This window comes from Ipomoea nil, unplaced genomic scaffold (assembly GCF_001879475.1).
Source record: "Ipomoea nil cultivar Tokyo-kokei standard unplaced genomic scaffold, Asagao_1.1 scaffold1043, whole genome shotgun sequence".
Lineage (NCBI taxonomy): Eukaryota > Viridiplantae > Streptophyta > Magnoliopsida > Solanales > Convolvulaceae > Ipomoea > Ipomoea nil.
The window spans coordinates 2,658,040-2,674,509 of record NW_017617471.1 but is presented as its reverse complement, the minus strand read 5'-3'; the positions used below and the strand labels follow the sequence as shown (position 1 = coordinate 2,674,509).

The window sequence follows — 16,470 nt, the reverse complement described above, 5'->3', positions numbered from 1 at the left end:
GTTATAGAGTATCAATGTCTTGACTATATAATTTTTAATTACAAGTTAGTGTTTTGTTTATTATTATTATTATTATTATTATTATTATTATTATTATTATTATTATTATTATTATTATTATTATTATTATTTAATTTACGATATTTAGTACCTTCAATAAAATATGATTTGTTGTTATTTATGAGTTAGAATAATGTACTTTATGTGCTTTTGAACCTCCACACAATAATGATTGTTGACTAAAAGACTGCTCATGCGATTAAGATTTATATCATCTAGTTATTCTTGGGGTGATGAATTAGAGGCTAAGATTAATCTAACGGAAAATCTGTGTATTTAAAAAAAAAAAAAAAAACAAGTTTTGTATATAACATTAGTACGAGGAAGAGCTTAGGTTGTGAGCATAAGTTTAGGCAAGAATAGTAACTCTGATGTTGGATTCTGATACGAAGGAGATCTGTTTAGTTATCTTTTGCCCAAATTGGTGACAAAAAGTGGGAATTAGGTGGATTGCAACTAACCATAATCCATAGTGTATGCACATGGATCGATGGTGATTTTTAGGATCAAATATAACTAAAGAAGATATGATTCTTATGCCCTTGCTAATGGAGACGTACATTAGCTGATTTGAAGATGCATGCTATGTATGGCTAAGAAGGGAATATGAGAAAATTTCATTGTGATATGATTACATATTGATTCTACACAAAATTGTGGTGTAGGTGTCACTTAAGTTTGAGAGGATCTATTTTTCGGACCACCTAAAGCTTGCAATATGTCACTACTCAAGCGTGCGTTCTAGGTGTAGCCCGCATTGTAATTATAACTGGCAAAAGACTAATTAAAAGGATGTAAATCAACCTAGATTGCTCATAGTTAATCAGCTCAATCTAAGAAGACCAATAAACAACTTTAATAGGTAATCAAACTTAAAATTATGTGGTCACCGATCTAACCAATTTAATTGGTTGAGAATTACTTCGTAAGGACTTATTTTTTTCACATATTGAACAATTTTTTTTTGAAGTGTTACATTGAATTTATAATTGTTTCCCGTATCTAATAACACTCTTTACAATATATATCTTTTAGTTTACTATGCTGAAGTGATCATAATTAGCAATGTAGTCAAACTGAGAATTATCTGCACATGCTAATGCTGCACTTTTAGGCTGGTTATATATATTGCAACATGAATGGAGTATGATGTGTAGTATATCTTCAATGGGCATTTGCATATCTCCATGCACGGTCAATGGAAGAGAGAGAGAGAGAGGTGTGAAAATGTAAAGCACAAAATAATAAATAAGCATGACACGATTTAACCATATTTCCATATTATAGGTGGAAGAAAACATATTTAAGGTGAATGCTTCCTCACTTACAAATCGACATACATCTTCCTTACTCGGTTGTGTCACGTGTTGGCGCTGAAATGACTCTGATATGTGTGACGAGTGACGACTTAGAGGACGCTTCATGTATTGCTTGTCTATCCAAGTAAGATCCACTTCCCAATCTCCAAGGTCAAGAGGCTAAGAGCAAGACAATTAGTACGTAGCTTTTAGGGAGGTTTTTAACTAATGGGATTATGGGAAGGTTATATATATATATATATATATATATATATATATATATATATTGGTTTTATTTCTGCGAGTAAAATTTTTTTGTAAGATCCATACCTAGAGAAATAGAAAAAGTGCACTACTTTTCATGCACGTCTATAACTCATACTGCGCACAACATGCATGTGTATATATTGCACGCACCTGCTGGGTGCGTAACGGCGTAAGTGTAGTTTTTTTTTTTTTTTTTTTTTTTTTTTTTTTGGGTCAGATTTTTTTCCTCCTCTCTTATCCCTCTTGCTTAAATGGATTGACAAAAATTTGAGAAAAAAATCAAACGAATGAGCTTGCTCTAAGTACAATAATGGGGTACACTAACACAGATACGCTCACATATCTTCATCAATAGCATATATTTTATAATAACCCAGAGGAGAGAGATTATAACCGCATTCGATCATATATATTATATTATATGTAGGTAATATTTTAGTAAAATATTAATAAATGTTTCAGTAGAAAGAGGTGAAGGCCAGGTGTTTGTGGGGGTCGGGGTTGGAACCTAATTAGAAGGAAATAAATAAATTTTATAATATTATATTCTATTATTTAGAAGAAAAAAAAAATTGATATGAGGCCATGAGGGTAACAACTCATGTAGTTTAGCCTTCAAGGTAAAATTACAACCACAAAAGCAATGCAATGTGATAATATTATTAATAACTATGACAACATTAAACTGAATAAAGTCTTACATATAAGATTTTATACACTAACTTTTTTTTTTTTTTTTTTGAAAGTATACACTAACTAATTATATAAACATGTTTATATACTTTAGTTCATTTTTTAAAGTACAGTCGGTCAATTCAAAATTAAAGCAACAAACAAATATAAAAAAGAATTATAGAATTATATCAACGAGAGTTTTTGGAGTACTATCGACTATGTTACAATTTAGTATCTTTCCATACGTACTTTCTTAACATATTGAAACAAAAAGAATCAATTCGAAAGAGTCATAGTCATGTAGAAATAAGATTAAGAAAATTTTATTATTTATACATACAAATATAGTTAATATACAATGGTTATCAAGTCCAACTTATATATAATAATAAAATATTTAAATGAATAAAATATAATTCTATCTCTATCCATATCATCAATCAATCGCAAAAACAAAAACAGAGAGCCAAGTATCTTGGTTTTGTTTTATTTAAACTGGTATTTGTGGCTTGGGTTGCACCAAAATGATAGCTATGATTTATATAACTACAATAATTGGGTAGAGATCTAGTAAGTCAAAATTTGACTAATAATTAATTTTAATATTAATGTTACTTTCAGTGATCCCTTATGATTAGGGTATTTGATGAAACATTAGTTAATCGATCGAATTCTTAAATTTCAAGTAATTATTTTTAAATCAAAATCTTTTGATTTTTTAATGGTTAATGATTTTTAAGAATTTTGTTTGATTGTTAATTCGATTTGAAAGTGTCAGTTAACTAAATTAATTGATCAGCTATTTTCAAAAAAAAAAATTAATTGATCAGCTAATCAAATTATGTATGTATATATATATTTTAAAATCTCATGAAAATCAAATTTCAGATCTTGAGCAAAGCAGTAAACGAAGCCATCCAATCATCACACAAATTTATTTCCCATTGCAAATTCCATTTTGAAAACCAAATAATAATTCCTATTATAATTAAAACGATAATAGGTCTAGTATCATAAGTATTGGCAAAATGGCATTAATATCCAAAACCATATACAATTGGCCCGAATTTATATGGGCCCAGGATTATTGTGCTAACAGAGCCCAACATTAGTTTTTGGTGATTCAAATTAATTATCATTAGAAGCCCATAATAATTGGGCTGTCTAGTAACAGATCTTTTCTTTTATTGCTTATCGGCCCACAGTATTATAATCTGGAGGGCCAGTACGGAGCAAGGCAGACACAGTAAACTATAACTCTGAAGTCAGAACTTCTTTCTCTATTTTATTTCAAATGTTATCTCAAATTAACAAGGGATAAAGTTGAATTATATACATATATAGGTTTATATGTGACGCTGCTCTCTTGTGCGGTCTTGCGGACTTATAAGAATTGTAGGATGAGCTTAGATTAAACGGATGAAAATTAATGTAGATAAGAAAAAATGTGCGGGGAAAATTTTATAATTTTGTTGACAATGTATATTTCGGTGGTGCACTAAGTGTTGGTGAGTGATGCGCTTATGAGTGCTCTGTGATGCATTGTGTGATTTTTATCAAGTAGCTGAAAATCAATCCAAATGAATTTTGTGCACCATGTATATTTCAAGCCAGTGTCAGCACACTAAGTGGTAAGGGACTGGCCAAATGGTTTGCTCCATTCACATGGGTGGAGATCGAACTCTCAACCTCATGCTTAAGGGACGAGGTGCTGAACCACCACGCCAACCATGTTGGTTACTAATGAGTGAATTGTGTGCACCACTAAAAGGGGGGAAAAAAGACGTGGTGGGTTCAATAGACGCATTGAGTGGTGCAATACTAAGTGCATCACAGATCAATCATAAGTGTACCACAGAGCACTCATAGGTACACAACATACCAACACTTAGCGCAACATAAAAATACACTTGGTATATATGATAAAGTATATTATTTTGGGTCAGATTGAAGGTGATTGGGAAGCTAATTGAAGGCTAAAAATGTGCTTGAGAAATTAGCTATGGATCTGACCATATAAAATTAGGAAGCTCCGGTTCGAGTGGTGTCTATTCAGAGGAAAAAGTCCCCTTCAAAGCGCAATAAATGTCCTTTATATAGAGAGGAGAGGGGAGACATGCATGTCGTCCGCCCTATCCTCCACGTGTCCTAGAGAGATCCAATGGTGAGGTTATGCTTGCTAAGTGTCTTTAGAGATTTGACCACGTGAAGGGTCGACGCTTGGAGACCGGGATCGGCGAGGTCTATTAATAATGAGACTTGAAGGTTTAATGATAACGAGACCGGAAGGTCTATTTATAACGAGACTAGGAGGTCTACTAATAACAAGACCAGAAGATCTACTAATAATGAAATCAGAAGATATACTAATAACGGGATCAACACTTAATAACGAATTCTACAATTATCTTATAACTTGGGGATGAAAAGTACAATTTTCTATTTAAAAAATCATATCATCTTGATCCTTTCCTATATCATCTTGACTAGAGCTCGTTGCCAAGATTATCGAGAAAAAATAGGAATAGTAATGTGAACAAAAAGAAAAAAAGAGATGCACACCGTTCATAAAATGCGTGCGGATCTCAAACTCATTGAAAATGTGTGCATATACCACTGGTTAATTAGCTCTTCTCCATCCACTAGTCTACACTTTTCATCATCTATTCAACCATATGAACTAAAATAATAATAATAATAATAATAATCTTGATTGATAACCACAATGTAACAAGTTCAATTTTAAGTAGGAACGATTTATTGATCTTCTCGTTGATTAGTTATTAGTAATTTAGGCTGGCTTACTTCCTTATATTCGTTGCGGGTTAGGGCCATAAGGCGGAATTTACACCGTGCACATCTTTTTGAGTAGTGATTGAGAGTTTTTCTCGTCACCCAATAATAATAATAATTTTCGGTCAAACCCGTCACATATAATTTCTTAATATAGTTTATCGTATGATTTGTGAACTATTATACGAAGGTGAGATTTATTCAGTGCAGACATCTGAATAGTAACGGCAGGTTTCTCATGCTACTAAAAAATAATGATATATTATTATTTTTTTATTATTAAATAAATAATATAATTAACAATATTGTGTTTGCGGCCACTGTGGACCAATAGTTTTTTTTTTTTTTTTTTAATAATTTTATTTTATAAAGAAGATTAAATTCTTCCATCTGGAATTTTATGTGTCTGGATATGTATTAGGCAGAGCGTCGTGATCTGCTTTCCCACCTTCTGAAAGGGAGGCTTCAAAGTTAGAAAAGGGGGCCTGCGGTTGTTGGTGAGGGAGAAGGTAAGGCATAACTATATATATTTATATATATAATTGTTAATTGTTGATTGATTAAACACACTAAAATTATTTCAATCTAATTCGTATCGGTCAAAACTAAACAAATAAGATGTGGATCACTTAGAAGAAATCCGTCATTAACAGATTGGATCCGAATTTAGTATTGTATTTTTTCTAATTAGATAATTGGATTTTTATTTTTGTGTCTGGGTGTTTTTTTTTTTTTTTGGGGTGGTATGTTTAAAATATTATTGTTATTTTGATTTTTGAATACTAAAATTCTTATATTATAATTTATTTATTATTTTAAACTTAAAATTCACCATAAGCAAAACAGATTGAATTGGATCGGATCTCATACTAGATGTGAATACATATGGGAAATTCGCTCTATAATACCTCTACATACTATATTATTATTCACATTGCACAAAATAAGATTAATTAAGAGAAGTTTCAATATAGTCTCTTTCATAGCAACTCTTCTAAGAAGTTATTGCATACAGAAAGTATTTAAATTCTCGATCAAATGTTTAAACGACTCAAACCTGACCTCTTCTGTTTGAGACAACACATTTTGATACTATTATAATTATAAAAAAAAATTAATTTTTGAGTTTAAAATTGAATAGATTTAACTCTTGACTTATTTACCCTTCATAATAAGGATTGATAATGGAATATTTTTAACAAGAGTTAATTCCACCAGAAGTCCTTTGTCTTTGGTGACAATCAATTTCAAATTTAGTCACATACTATAGTTTTTGCCATTTAACATTCCAGACCATTATTTTTGGACGCTTTTAGTCATTCTCATAACTTTTCTTATTTTTAGTAAGGACATTTTTGTCTCTTCATATTTGTCTTTTGTTATTTTTCTGGTTTCAACATGTTTAATTGGTTTAGGACTTTACTAAAAATCGATTGAAAAAATATGATTACTAAAAATAAGAGGTTACCTAAAGTCCTAAACCAATTAAACCGATTGAAACTGGAAAATAACAAAAGAAAAATATGAAAAGACAAAAATGTCTTTACTAAAAATAGAAAAAGTCATGAAAATGACTAAAAGTATCCAAAAGTAATAGTCTGGGATGTTAAATGACAAAAATGATAGACTGAGATTAAATTTGAATTTATAAAAAAATTAAGGACATCTAGTAGAATTAATTCTTTTAACAATCTATGACCAAAATTTTGACTAAATTTTAATTTGAGAATTAAAAGAAAAAAAAAACATAACAATTGAGAGACAAAAATTAGAATTAATTCTTAGAAAAATATACCTTGCAAATGACTAAGGCATTCTAATTTAAAAATACTAAAAAAAATTCAGTAATGAAATCTCTTTTTAGAGTGAAAAATATTTAAAGGAGTGTGACACGTGTTGTGAGAACCTCTTTTGTTTATATATTATTTGAGTAAACTTTTTTCATACATAATAGTCAATCGACTCGATTAAGAGTATTGATCTATTGATATTAGAATCATGTTCCATTCGTCACTTATTTTGAGACATTATTTATTATTATTAAATCATAAAAAGAATGTAAAAGTGAAAAGAAAAATATAATTAAAAGGGCTAAGTTGAGAGGTCAAGAAAGCTCAGCTGCCCAACCAAATATTAGAAATTAGAACCTTCGAATACGTCCAAGTGCCATGTACGGTCAATATCTATTTATTTTTTGGTTTAATTAATTAAATGCACGGATATAATGTGGGTTTCCTTATCCACTCCTTTTTCTTTTACCATATGATATCACATTTTTAATTTATTAATATTTTGGATACAATAGCTATTATGTTACACTCATCCACCAAATTTATTAATAAATAAATATACAATATAGTGTAATATAATTGATAATATTATTATCAATTATTTTTTCAAAAATAAATAATTGATAATAATTTATGCAGTATGTAGTAGTATACAATCTCAGATAGTGATTGCGTATTTTTTTTTTTTAATCTAAAAAATGTAGGAGTAATATTAACATTCATAATTATGATAAGCCGGCCAATAGGTTGATTGAGTCAATAATAATTGCTCAATTTTCATTTCGTTTAAAATGAAATTATTGGGCTATTGGCCGAGTTCAGTCCCTGCTCGATTCGAGACGTAGCGCTGTGATTTACCATGGAATGATGCGGTCAAATGGTTAATGTCCATCTACTTATCACACATTAATTTTAAGTATGATATGACAACCATAAATAGTCAAAGAACTCTGTGGTTAAGCGTGTTTGACTTACAGTCATCTCAGAATATGTGACACTGTGAAGTAAGCTTTCTAGAAATACTTAATTACTGCAACATCCTCTAGCCTAAACTTTTATGTAAAAAGAAGATATAATTATAGTGAAAATGTCAAAGAAATTACTTATTCTTCAACTTTTCACTTAGCTTCTAGATGATTAACTAAATTTTTTTGACTTATTAATACGAAATTTTCAATATCTATCAAAAATTCTTCACTATAGTCCCAATTCAACTTCATGGGTTGGGTTGCCCTACGCCTTCTATCATTTTATATATATATATATTATATATCTATAGGAAAATATGAGACACAAAAGTCCACAAAGACACCTTCCAATTAGATGGTGGCGGAAGACACAAGCAAAAAGAAATTCAACTTTAAAAAAAATATATGGATCTAAGGAATAAATTAAAAATTAAAGTACTTTTACGATGTTGAATTATACGCAATACATGTAAAATGTCTTGTTGGTGGTTGAAATTGTACACGACCAAACATATATACATAATTGTTGAACATAAGTTTGGAAGATCGAGCCAACATCTTGCTATTGAAGTGCGATCTGATTGCTATGTAAGTATAATATGATGAAGTTGTGTCTTCGCTACTAGCTATAACTTTTGACGGAGTAGTATGCACTTGATTCTGACAATTTGTATTCTCATTTAAAGCATATTATTATGCAGTTGAGGCTAAGCTAGTAAGTGTTAGGATGGGGGGCAGAGGCTTGAAAGACTGAGTCTAACATCCTAACATCGAAATGGTTGTTATGTAAGTATAAAAAATGTGACACTGACGACTATGTAAGTAGCGTCTTGATATGAACAATATGATGTTTTATATAATTTGATATCAGTATCAATGAATACCTAATGTGAAAATCATAAAATTTATAGGAAAAAAGTGTTGAAAGGATCAGCACGTACACCTACATGAAATATAGAAATAATATATTTTTTTTTCCTCAAAGAAAATCTGCAACGAGACAAAACCCTAGTGTGACTATGGTTACAAGAATCCACACGAACGTGCAGGATTTTAGTACTATTTTGCATGTTTCCTTCCATGCTTATTAACAACATACTTTAATTTAATAAAATATATGATACCCCAATTCCTCAGTCATATGTTCAATATTCTTGTTCTTCTTTTTCTAGTAACTAGTAAACTGGCTTGGCCCCACCTCAACTAAAGATTTTGAATAAGATGTTCTCCTAAAATTTTATAAAACTAGATTTTATAAATATAAAATATTTTACAATTAAAAAAAATACCATACTTATATTTTTATAAATAAAAAGAATTTTCACCCCACACACACAAAGAGTGAGTGAATTTTATTTCAACAAATCAAGAATGATAAAATTAATTAGATGCAAAAGTAAGTAATTAAGTACATGATCGATGGAAGAGATTGAAAGATAACTCTACGGTCCAAAAGGTTAATATATAATATAACTATTCCAAGGAAGACTTTGGTGGTTACAACTTTACATAAATTTTCTACGCAAGTGTGGGACGACTAGTTTGAAAAGTTGAAGCTTAGAAGCAAACCTCTATTTCTACGTGACATACAAATATATATATTATATACTACGTGTAGTAATCCTATGTATGTAGACAGCATAATTGTACATTTTTATTATACAATATATATATATATATATATATATATATATATATATATATATAATAATAAATACATACGTTAAAACATAATAAATCTATCAATTTCCCCATTTTTTTTGGGTAATTGAAAAAATTGTCGTTACTATCGGGAAGTGTGTAATGGTGAACAATACTGGCCTGGTCATGTATAATCATTCGCAAACCAATCATACTAATTAATAAAATCATGAGTTTGACCGAAATAATATTTGTAAGTTAAAACCTTCTTTGATTTACGGAAACCTATAACTGCTACTTAATTAAACGTGCACTTTAAGTAAAACTTGCTTGTAGACCTAGTTAATAAAGGATCATAAAAAGATAAACCAGCTTGCACTCAACCTAAGGTAATTTGGGCAGGTGTTGGAGTTCAACCTTTTAGAAAGAATACAAAATATTTAAAACAAATTAGAAAAAAATATAATATATAGCAATAGTGGTGTATGTATTATATATAAGCGGTTTGCACGCAGGGGAAGAATTAGTTGGGTTGTGTGTTACGAGAGTCAATATACGTGTGTGTATGTATGTATTAAATAAGAGGAGGGTGAGAGCACAAAAGAGACGTTTCTAGGATATATTGGTTGGTTTTAGAGAGAGAGAGAGAAGAAGAAGAAGAAGAAGAAAGAATCATCGAAGCTCTTGCAATTCTCATGAACTGCGGAGTCGTATTGGGTTTCTACTGTTGGGGTTGGGAGTTCTTAACCGCCCTTCTTCTCTTCTCCGCCACGCCCTCCATCTCCCTCCGCCTTCTCTTCTAGATATATTAATCCATTATTCTAGCTTCTTCATTTCCATACATACATATATATAAATCTAAATTTATTATTAGCAGAAGAAAAAAAATTAGGTATAGATCAGAGATCGATTGATCGGAGAGGTAGAAGATGTTGGGGCCGGAATGTGATCGGCAGCAGAAGAGCCTGTTAGAGTACGTGAGGAAATCGTCGCCGCCGCCGTTCCTGCTGAAGACCTACATGCTGGTGGAGGATCCGGCGACCGATGACGTCATTTCCTGGAACGACGACGGCACCGCCTTCGTCGTCTGGCAGCCGGCGGAGTTCGCCAGAGACTTGCTCCCCACGCTCTTCAAGCACAGCAACTTTTCCAGCTTCGTCCGCCAGCTAAATACCTATGTACGTAATTAATAAATAATTTTATTTTATTTCTTATTATTCTGAACTGAGTCACCCTGATTTATCCTATATAAATCAAAATATTGGAGTTGGGGACAAAAGATTCTGTCTTTTATGAACAAAAAATTGATATCTATGAGCTCAGGGCAGCAGAGAATTAAAATCTAAAAAAAGAAATTAAAAATAAAAGAGTAGCTAGAAATATTCTTTTGGGATTAGGTGGAATAGTGCCTTTTGAATTTGGGATTTATTAATTATTATTATCTCGATCTATATAAATATATGGGTGGTGGTTATTTAGCGATCAAAAGAGATACCAAAGCTACCTAGTGACAACATCCTTTGATCTTTGTGTCAGCTCAACCATTTTGGTTCATACATCATTACTTTCTTCAAACTAATTATCACCTTCCTAATTATTAATTAAACATCATATCCTAAGAAATTTCTACGATGTTACATAACGACAAGTCAAAATAACTACTAATAATGCATCATATCATCATCTAATATTCCATTCTATTTTAAACGTTATCGGCATGCTAAAATCGATTCATTAATTGGTCCACTTTACCTTCCTTGGACCACTGCACATAGGTGGTAGAAACTAGAAAGTATCTTCTAGAGTATAATTTATGTCCTTTGCACATAGATTTATAAAAGTTAAAGGATTTAGTGTTTTTGTAGCACGATGGAAATTTATAGTAACTATTTGAAGGCGTATATTAAGTAGAAGTGTATAAAAAAAGTAAATCAGTTTAAGTTACATATAGTTAACCCGTCTAAACTAAGAACATAAGAGTTTTTTGTACCAGATATAATTGGTTGCTGATTAGTATATACATAATTGTATTGTTACAAAAAGACATAGATGTTGACTTGGTAACTACATACAATCGCAGTTAGTTGGTCAGTTGGTACGTCCCTTTAGTTTCTTGATTTGAGTTAGTCAACTATGTATAGACAATCTATACTAATTTAGTAGTTTCTCTTCAGTTTTTTACTAGCTAAGATCACAAGACGGGACAATACACACTCTTAAGTAGGGATTACTGGTTTCTCTCGTCAACTAAAAACAACACAGATGTTGATTAGCATTATAGAAATTCCGACAATTTTATATGACGTACCATTATTATTGTTTGTAATGTAATGTAATGTATATTTCTCAAACTAACATATGATGAACTATAGGGTTTTCGCAAGGTGGCGACAAGCCGGTGGGAGTTTAGCAACGAAATGTTCCGGAAAGGGGAGAGGGATTTACTCTGCGACATTCGCCGGCGAAAAGCATGGTCCAACAAGCCAAACAACAATAACGCACAATCCCAGGATAATCCACCCAAGAACAACAACAAAGACGCCGGCGACGAAGACCAGCGCTCATCGTCCACCTCGTCCTCCTCGGAATACATCACCCTCGTCGACGAGAACAAGCGGCTTAAGGAGGAGAACGGCGTCCTCAGCTCCGAGCTGTCGACGATGAAGAGGAAGTGCCGGGACCTGCTCGACTTAGTGTCCATGTACGCCGCTGCCAGCTCGGAGGAAGGAGAAGAAGAAGAAGAAGAAATGCGGCCGCCATTGATGCTGTTTGGCGTGAGGTTGGAGGTTGAAGAAGAGGCGGAGAGGGAGAGGAAGAGGAAGAGGGCTGAGATCAATCAAACCGCTAGTCTGTTTCTGTCCCAACTGTGCAAATAAGGTAATCATAAGTCCTTCCACTTAAAATAAAGTGGGTAATATATTATATTATAAATTTATAATATACATAAATAGGAGTTGTTTCATGCAATATATATAAAAAAATGCATGCATGTGCAAATGTTATTAATTAGTAGTGATGAGTTGAGCAAATGAGTATACATATTCTTAATGGAAAATTGTATATTATACTTTGTTACAACTTGTTTATGGGAAAGATCAGAGATCCTCAGCTCCCAAGTGTCCTTTCCCCTTTAGGTTATTTTGCACTCACTTTTAATAAAATCTCAAATAAAAGAGACTTTAATTTGAAGATTTACTATGTTTATTTTTAATTTATTATTATTATTTTTATCTCGGAGTCCTTGTTTAACGTCGTATATATATAATTAATTAACTTAGTTAAGATGTGTTTAGAAAAACAGTTCGGACGATAATTCACCACTTTACATGCTATTCAGATTAAGAGTGATTCAGATGAATTAGCAATTGGAGTGATTAGAATAATAAGTTGCTTCAACGGTAAAAGTTTTAAATGAAGGTGTTGGTTTTATAACTATGGAAGTTAACGGTAAGCTAACATACAAATGTATAAATGTTTAGAATTGTAAAGAACCAGTGAATTGTAATCTCATGTTTCAAATGTACAGAATTGTATAGTAGAACACATATAATATAAACTCATAACATAATACGGAGTATATAATACACATAAAATCTTAACATAAAAACATCGTCGTTTTGATAGGATGCACAATGTATTGTGCACCCTGGTGCACGATTTTAAAAATAGGCCATTCAAATTGATCGTTTCAATTCTTTGAACACGATAATATGTTTCTTTTTTAATTGCCTAACGATTGAAGTAGTTGCTGGTCACACATCCAAATATTCAACATTATTCATAACAATAATAATAATAATAATAATTATTATTATTATTATATAATTAAAAAAAAGTAATAAAAAATTGGGTAATGTTGTACAGTGGTACGGTCAAGTTGTTGACGATAAGAGCCAATTCAAATCAATTCATATATATATTTGTAGATGCAGATGAGTTTGACTGGTCAAACTGACTTTAATTGGGACCAAATGTAAAGAAGAAGCAGGCACCCATCCCATTATAGACATAAAGTTTGACAAAAACTTGAAGCTGTTGGCAACCACATGGAAATTACATAGTAATGACAGCTGTTTTTAAGGATGATTATATATACACGACTTTGAACATTCTAATTTCTAAGTCTACGTCCACCAACTTACGCTGCATGTCGATCGCTTCACAAATAATATAATTTTACATCCAAATATCATAACAAACTCAATATTATATTTCAATTATATTCATTTTATAACACATAAACATAAATATATAAATATAGGGACAACAATTAGCTTGATAACTAAATGATTCTAAGTTTGATTTTCAGATGGAAGCAGTCTATGGGTTTAGGTTTTAGAGATGAAATACTAAAGACGGAAAAAGATTATAAAGATAATAATATTTTAAATACTCATGTATTAAGTATAATTTTAAAAAAATTTAATAGTTTTGTTGCTTAATGTGTTAAAACTATAGCTTTTTGAAGAGTTAGGGGTACATATTGTAACGATAAAAAATTAAGGACTAAAACCGCTAGAAAAAAACAATTGATGGGCTAAAAATGCATTTTTCCTTTTTATTTATATTTGGACTATAAATATATAAAACTTGATTAGTCTCGAGCTACTCTAACAGAGTATTAAGAGAAATACTCAAATTTAACTTGGCTAGTTACTCGAACTCGGGCTCAGCTCAATGGTAACTGAATCGAATTTGGATATTATCAAATTAAGATTTAATAATGCACAAGTAGTTTGTCTCATTTACCCTGATTTGAAACCAAAAACACCCGTTGTTATATAGGGGATCATGGTCCAGTGGTCCACGCAGGACAATATGGACTATGATCATAAAATGAAACTGTAATAGAATTAAAATAATACTTTAATATTGTTACAATGAAACTAGTGTGTGTGAAAAATGAAACTAAAAACAGAGTTCATTCAATAACGTATATTGTCAAATGAAAGTGTAATATAATTAAACTGATACTTTAGTGCTGCTATAATAACTTTAGTATGTGTGAAAAATGAAACTAAAATTCAGAGTCATACAATAACATATATTCTCAAATGAACATGAAGTGTAATTAAAATAATACTTCAACATTACTATAATTAAATTAGTGTGCGTGCGTAAAAAAATGAAACTAAAAAATAGAGTCAATGCAATAGTGTATATTGATAAATAAAACTGTAATAGAATTAAAATGATACTTTGATATTGATATAATGAAACTAGCGTGTGTAAAAAAAAAAAAAAAAAAAAACAATATTATCAAATAAAATTGAAATGTAATTATAATGCTAATTCATGATCCGTCACGCTACATAGATCGTGATATACAGTAAAATTTTCCCAAAAACACAGACTCGACTCAATCCCTATATTGAATTGAATTGAATCAGGCATTATGACCTCTATGCTCTTATCCATTTGGGCTTTAATAGACTCATAAAATGGGTTGTTCCAAATAGGAAATTTTAAAAAGGCTCATTTTCGAAGAAAAAAAAAGGGCTTATTTTCCAAATAGGAATAACGTAACCCAACAACATTTCTTGGGAAATTTTGCAAGGGTAGTGGAAACTTAGAAATATTCTTATGGTTGAAATCATGAGAAGTGAATTGATTATACATATATATAAAGAATGCGAGAATTGACCCTACAGTTTTGGGCAGTTGGTAAGAGAACTGTGATTTTTATTTTCCTTTTAGAATAAAAATCAAACTTTGTAAATACGTTTTGTATTAAATCCGAATAAATTTCACAGTAATAAAAACAACGGATTTAGGAATGAGGGTTACAAGATTAACCTAATAAATTAATTTAGTCATTCAAATCACTTTGATCTAATGATTTTTAAGCCTCATGCTCTTATATAATAGCCACAAATCATACTAAAAAGATAAACTGTACTAAAAAAATTTATGTTACATAATTCGACCGAGAAAATATAGGTAAGAACCAAACTCATAAAGAGACACACATGCTCCATTCTTGGTTGTACATATATATAGGCCGGATTAAATACTAAAATCTACTCACTACAACTAGCTAGCACTGACATGAGATGCATGGATTCAGTGTAGTTATTCACCTGGGAAATGGGAATCAGAAAGTTACTGTTACATCAAAAACTCCGATCCCACACCTGTCAAGGAATTACTGCAATAATGTCTTGTGATTTCTCTGCTCCTTTTTTACCATCTTTTGAAGACATGAACATGGTGAAACAGTGGAATTTAATCAGTCAACTTGCAGCTGGATGGCCTTTGTAGTTTAATTATCTTCAGAATTCAGTGCTTCAATTTCTGCAATATGCAGTAAATTAGGCCTACCGACACCTAACCCAATCAGTGTGTTATTGCTGCAGTACTTTCAGTTTTGAATGCCTGACTGTCACCTAATAGGTTTAAACCCGACACTCGAAAATTATGAGAGAAGGTAAATTGTGGATGTACTTCAGTAACGTAAAGATTTGAGTGTATGTTTTTTGTCCTAAAACTAGGATCTTTCCCCATTGAGGATTCGAACCTGAATATTTACTGAATCATTATATCCACACTCAACCTTTTGACCACTGAGTTATTTATTTTTTTTTTTTTGTTTTTTTTTTGGAGGGGGGGGGGGGGTGAATTTGATAGCTCCGTTTTTATTTATATATTGGGTTTGAATCATAGCGGTACAATACGTACAGAGGAACACATGGGTAGCCCAACATTTTTTAACAAATTTCTCATATATGTTTCTTGGAAACTTCTATGATGCCATGAGAAGAATTAAGGATACCCTCCACCAGCCGTGTCATATAATTTTGGGCCATAAATGACAAGAGAGTCCAACTCTTTAATTGCTGTAGGGCCCCCACGTACAAGGACACAATTGGTACTACACTATATTACGTACAAACCTACAACCTTTTCCATGTGATCACATATATACTCATTTAGTCATTTTGTCTTTGTTATATATAACATTGCAAAGAGAGCTAGTAA

General features: G+C 31.3%; 1 protein-coding gene and 1 long non-coding RNA gene across 2 annotated transcripts; both read left to right on the top strand.

Annotated features, from left to right (window-relative positions):
- Nucleotides 1-3,926: 3,926 nt before the first annotated feature.
- LOC109181429 lies at nucleotides 3,927-15,928 on the top strand. The gene is made up of 3 exons (XR_002054194.1): nucleotides 3,927-4,008; nucleotides 4,359-4,364; nucleotides 15,917-15,928. It is a non-coding gene; the product is annotated as an uncharacterized LOC109181429 (long non-coding RNA).
- On the top strand, nucleotides 10,014-12,687 carry LOC109181427 (heat stress transcription factor B-3). Its single transcript, XM_019331193.1, has 2 exons — nucleotides 10,014-10,670; nucleotides 11,865-12,687. The coding sequence occupies exons 1-2, from the start codon at nucleotides 10,422-10,424 to the stop codon at nucleotides 12,366-12,368; spliced, it is 753 nt and encodes a 250-aa protein (XP_019186738.1). The 5' UTR covers nucleotides 10,014-10,421; the 3' UTR covers nucleotides 12,369-12,687.
- Nucleotides 15,929-16,470: the final 542 nt, after the last annotated feature.

Excerpts from the sequence above, each read along its gene's own strand:
- LOC109181427 (XM_019331193.1), top strand. The coding sequence starts at position 10,422 with ATGTTGGGGCCGGAATGTGATCGGCAGCAGAAGAGCCTGTTAGAGTAC. Across the intron at positions 10,671-11,864 it reads TCCGCCAGCTAAATACCTAT|GGTTTTCGCAAGGTGGCGAC; the intron begins GTACGTAATTAA and ends GATGAACTATAG.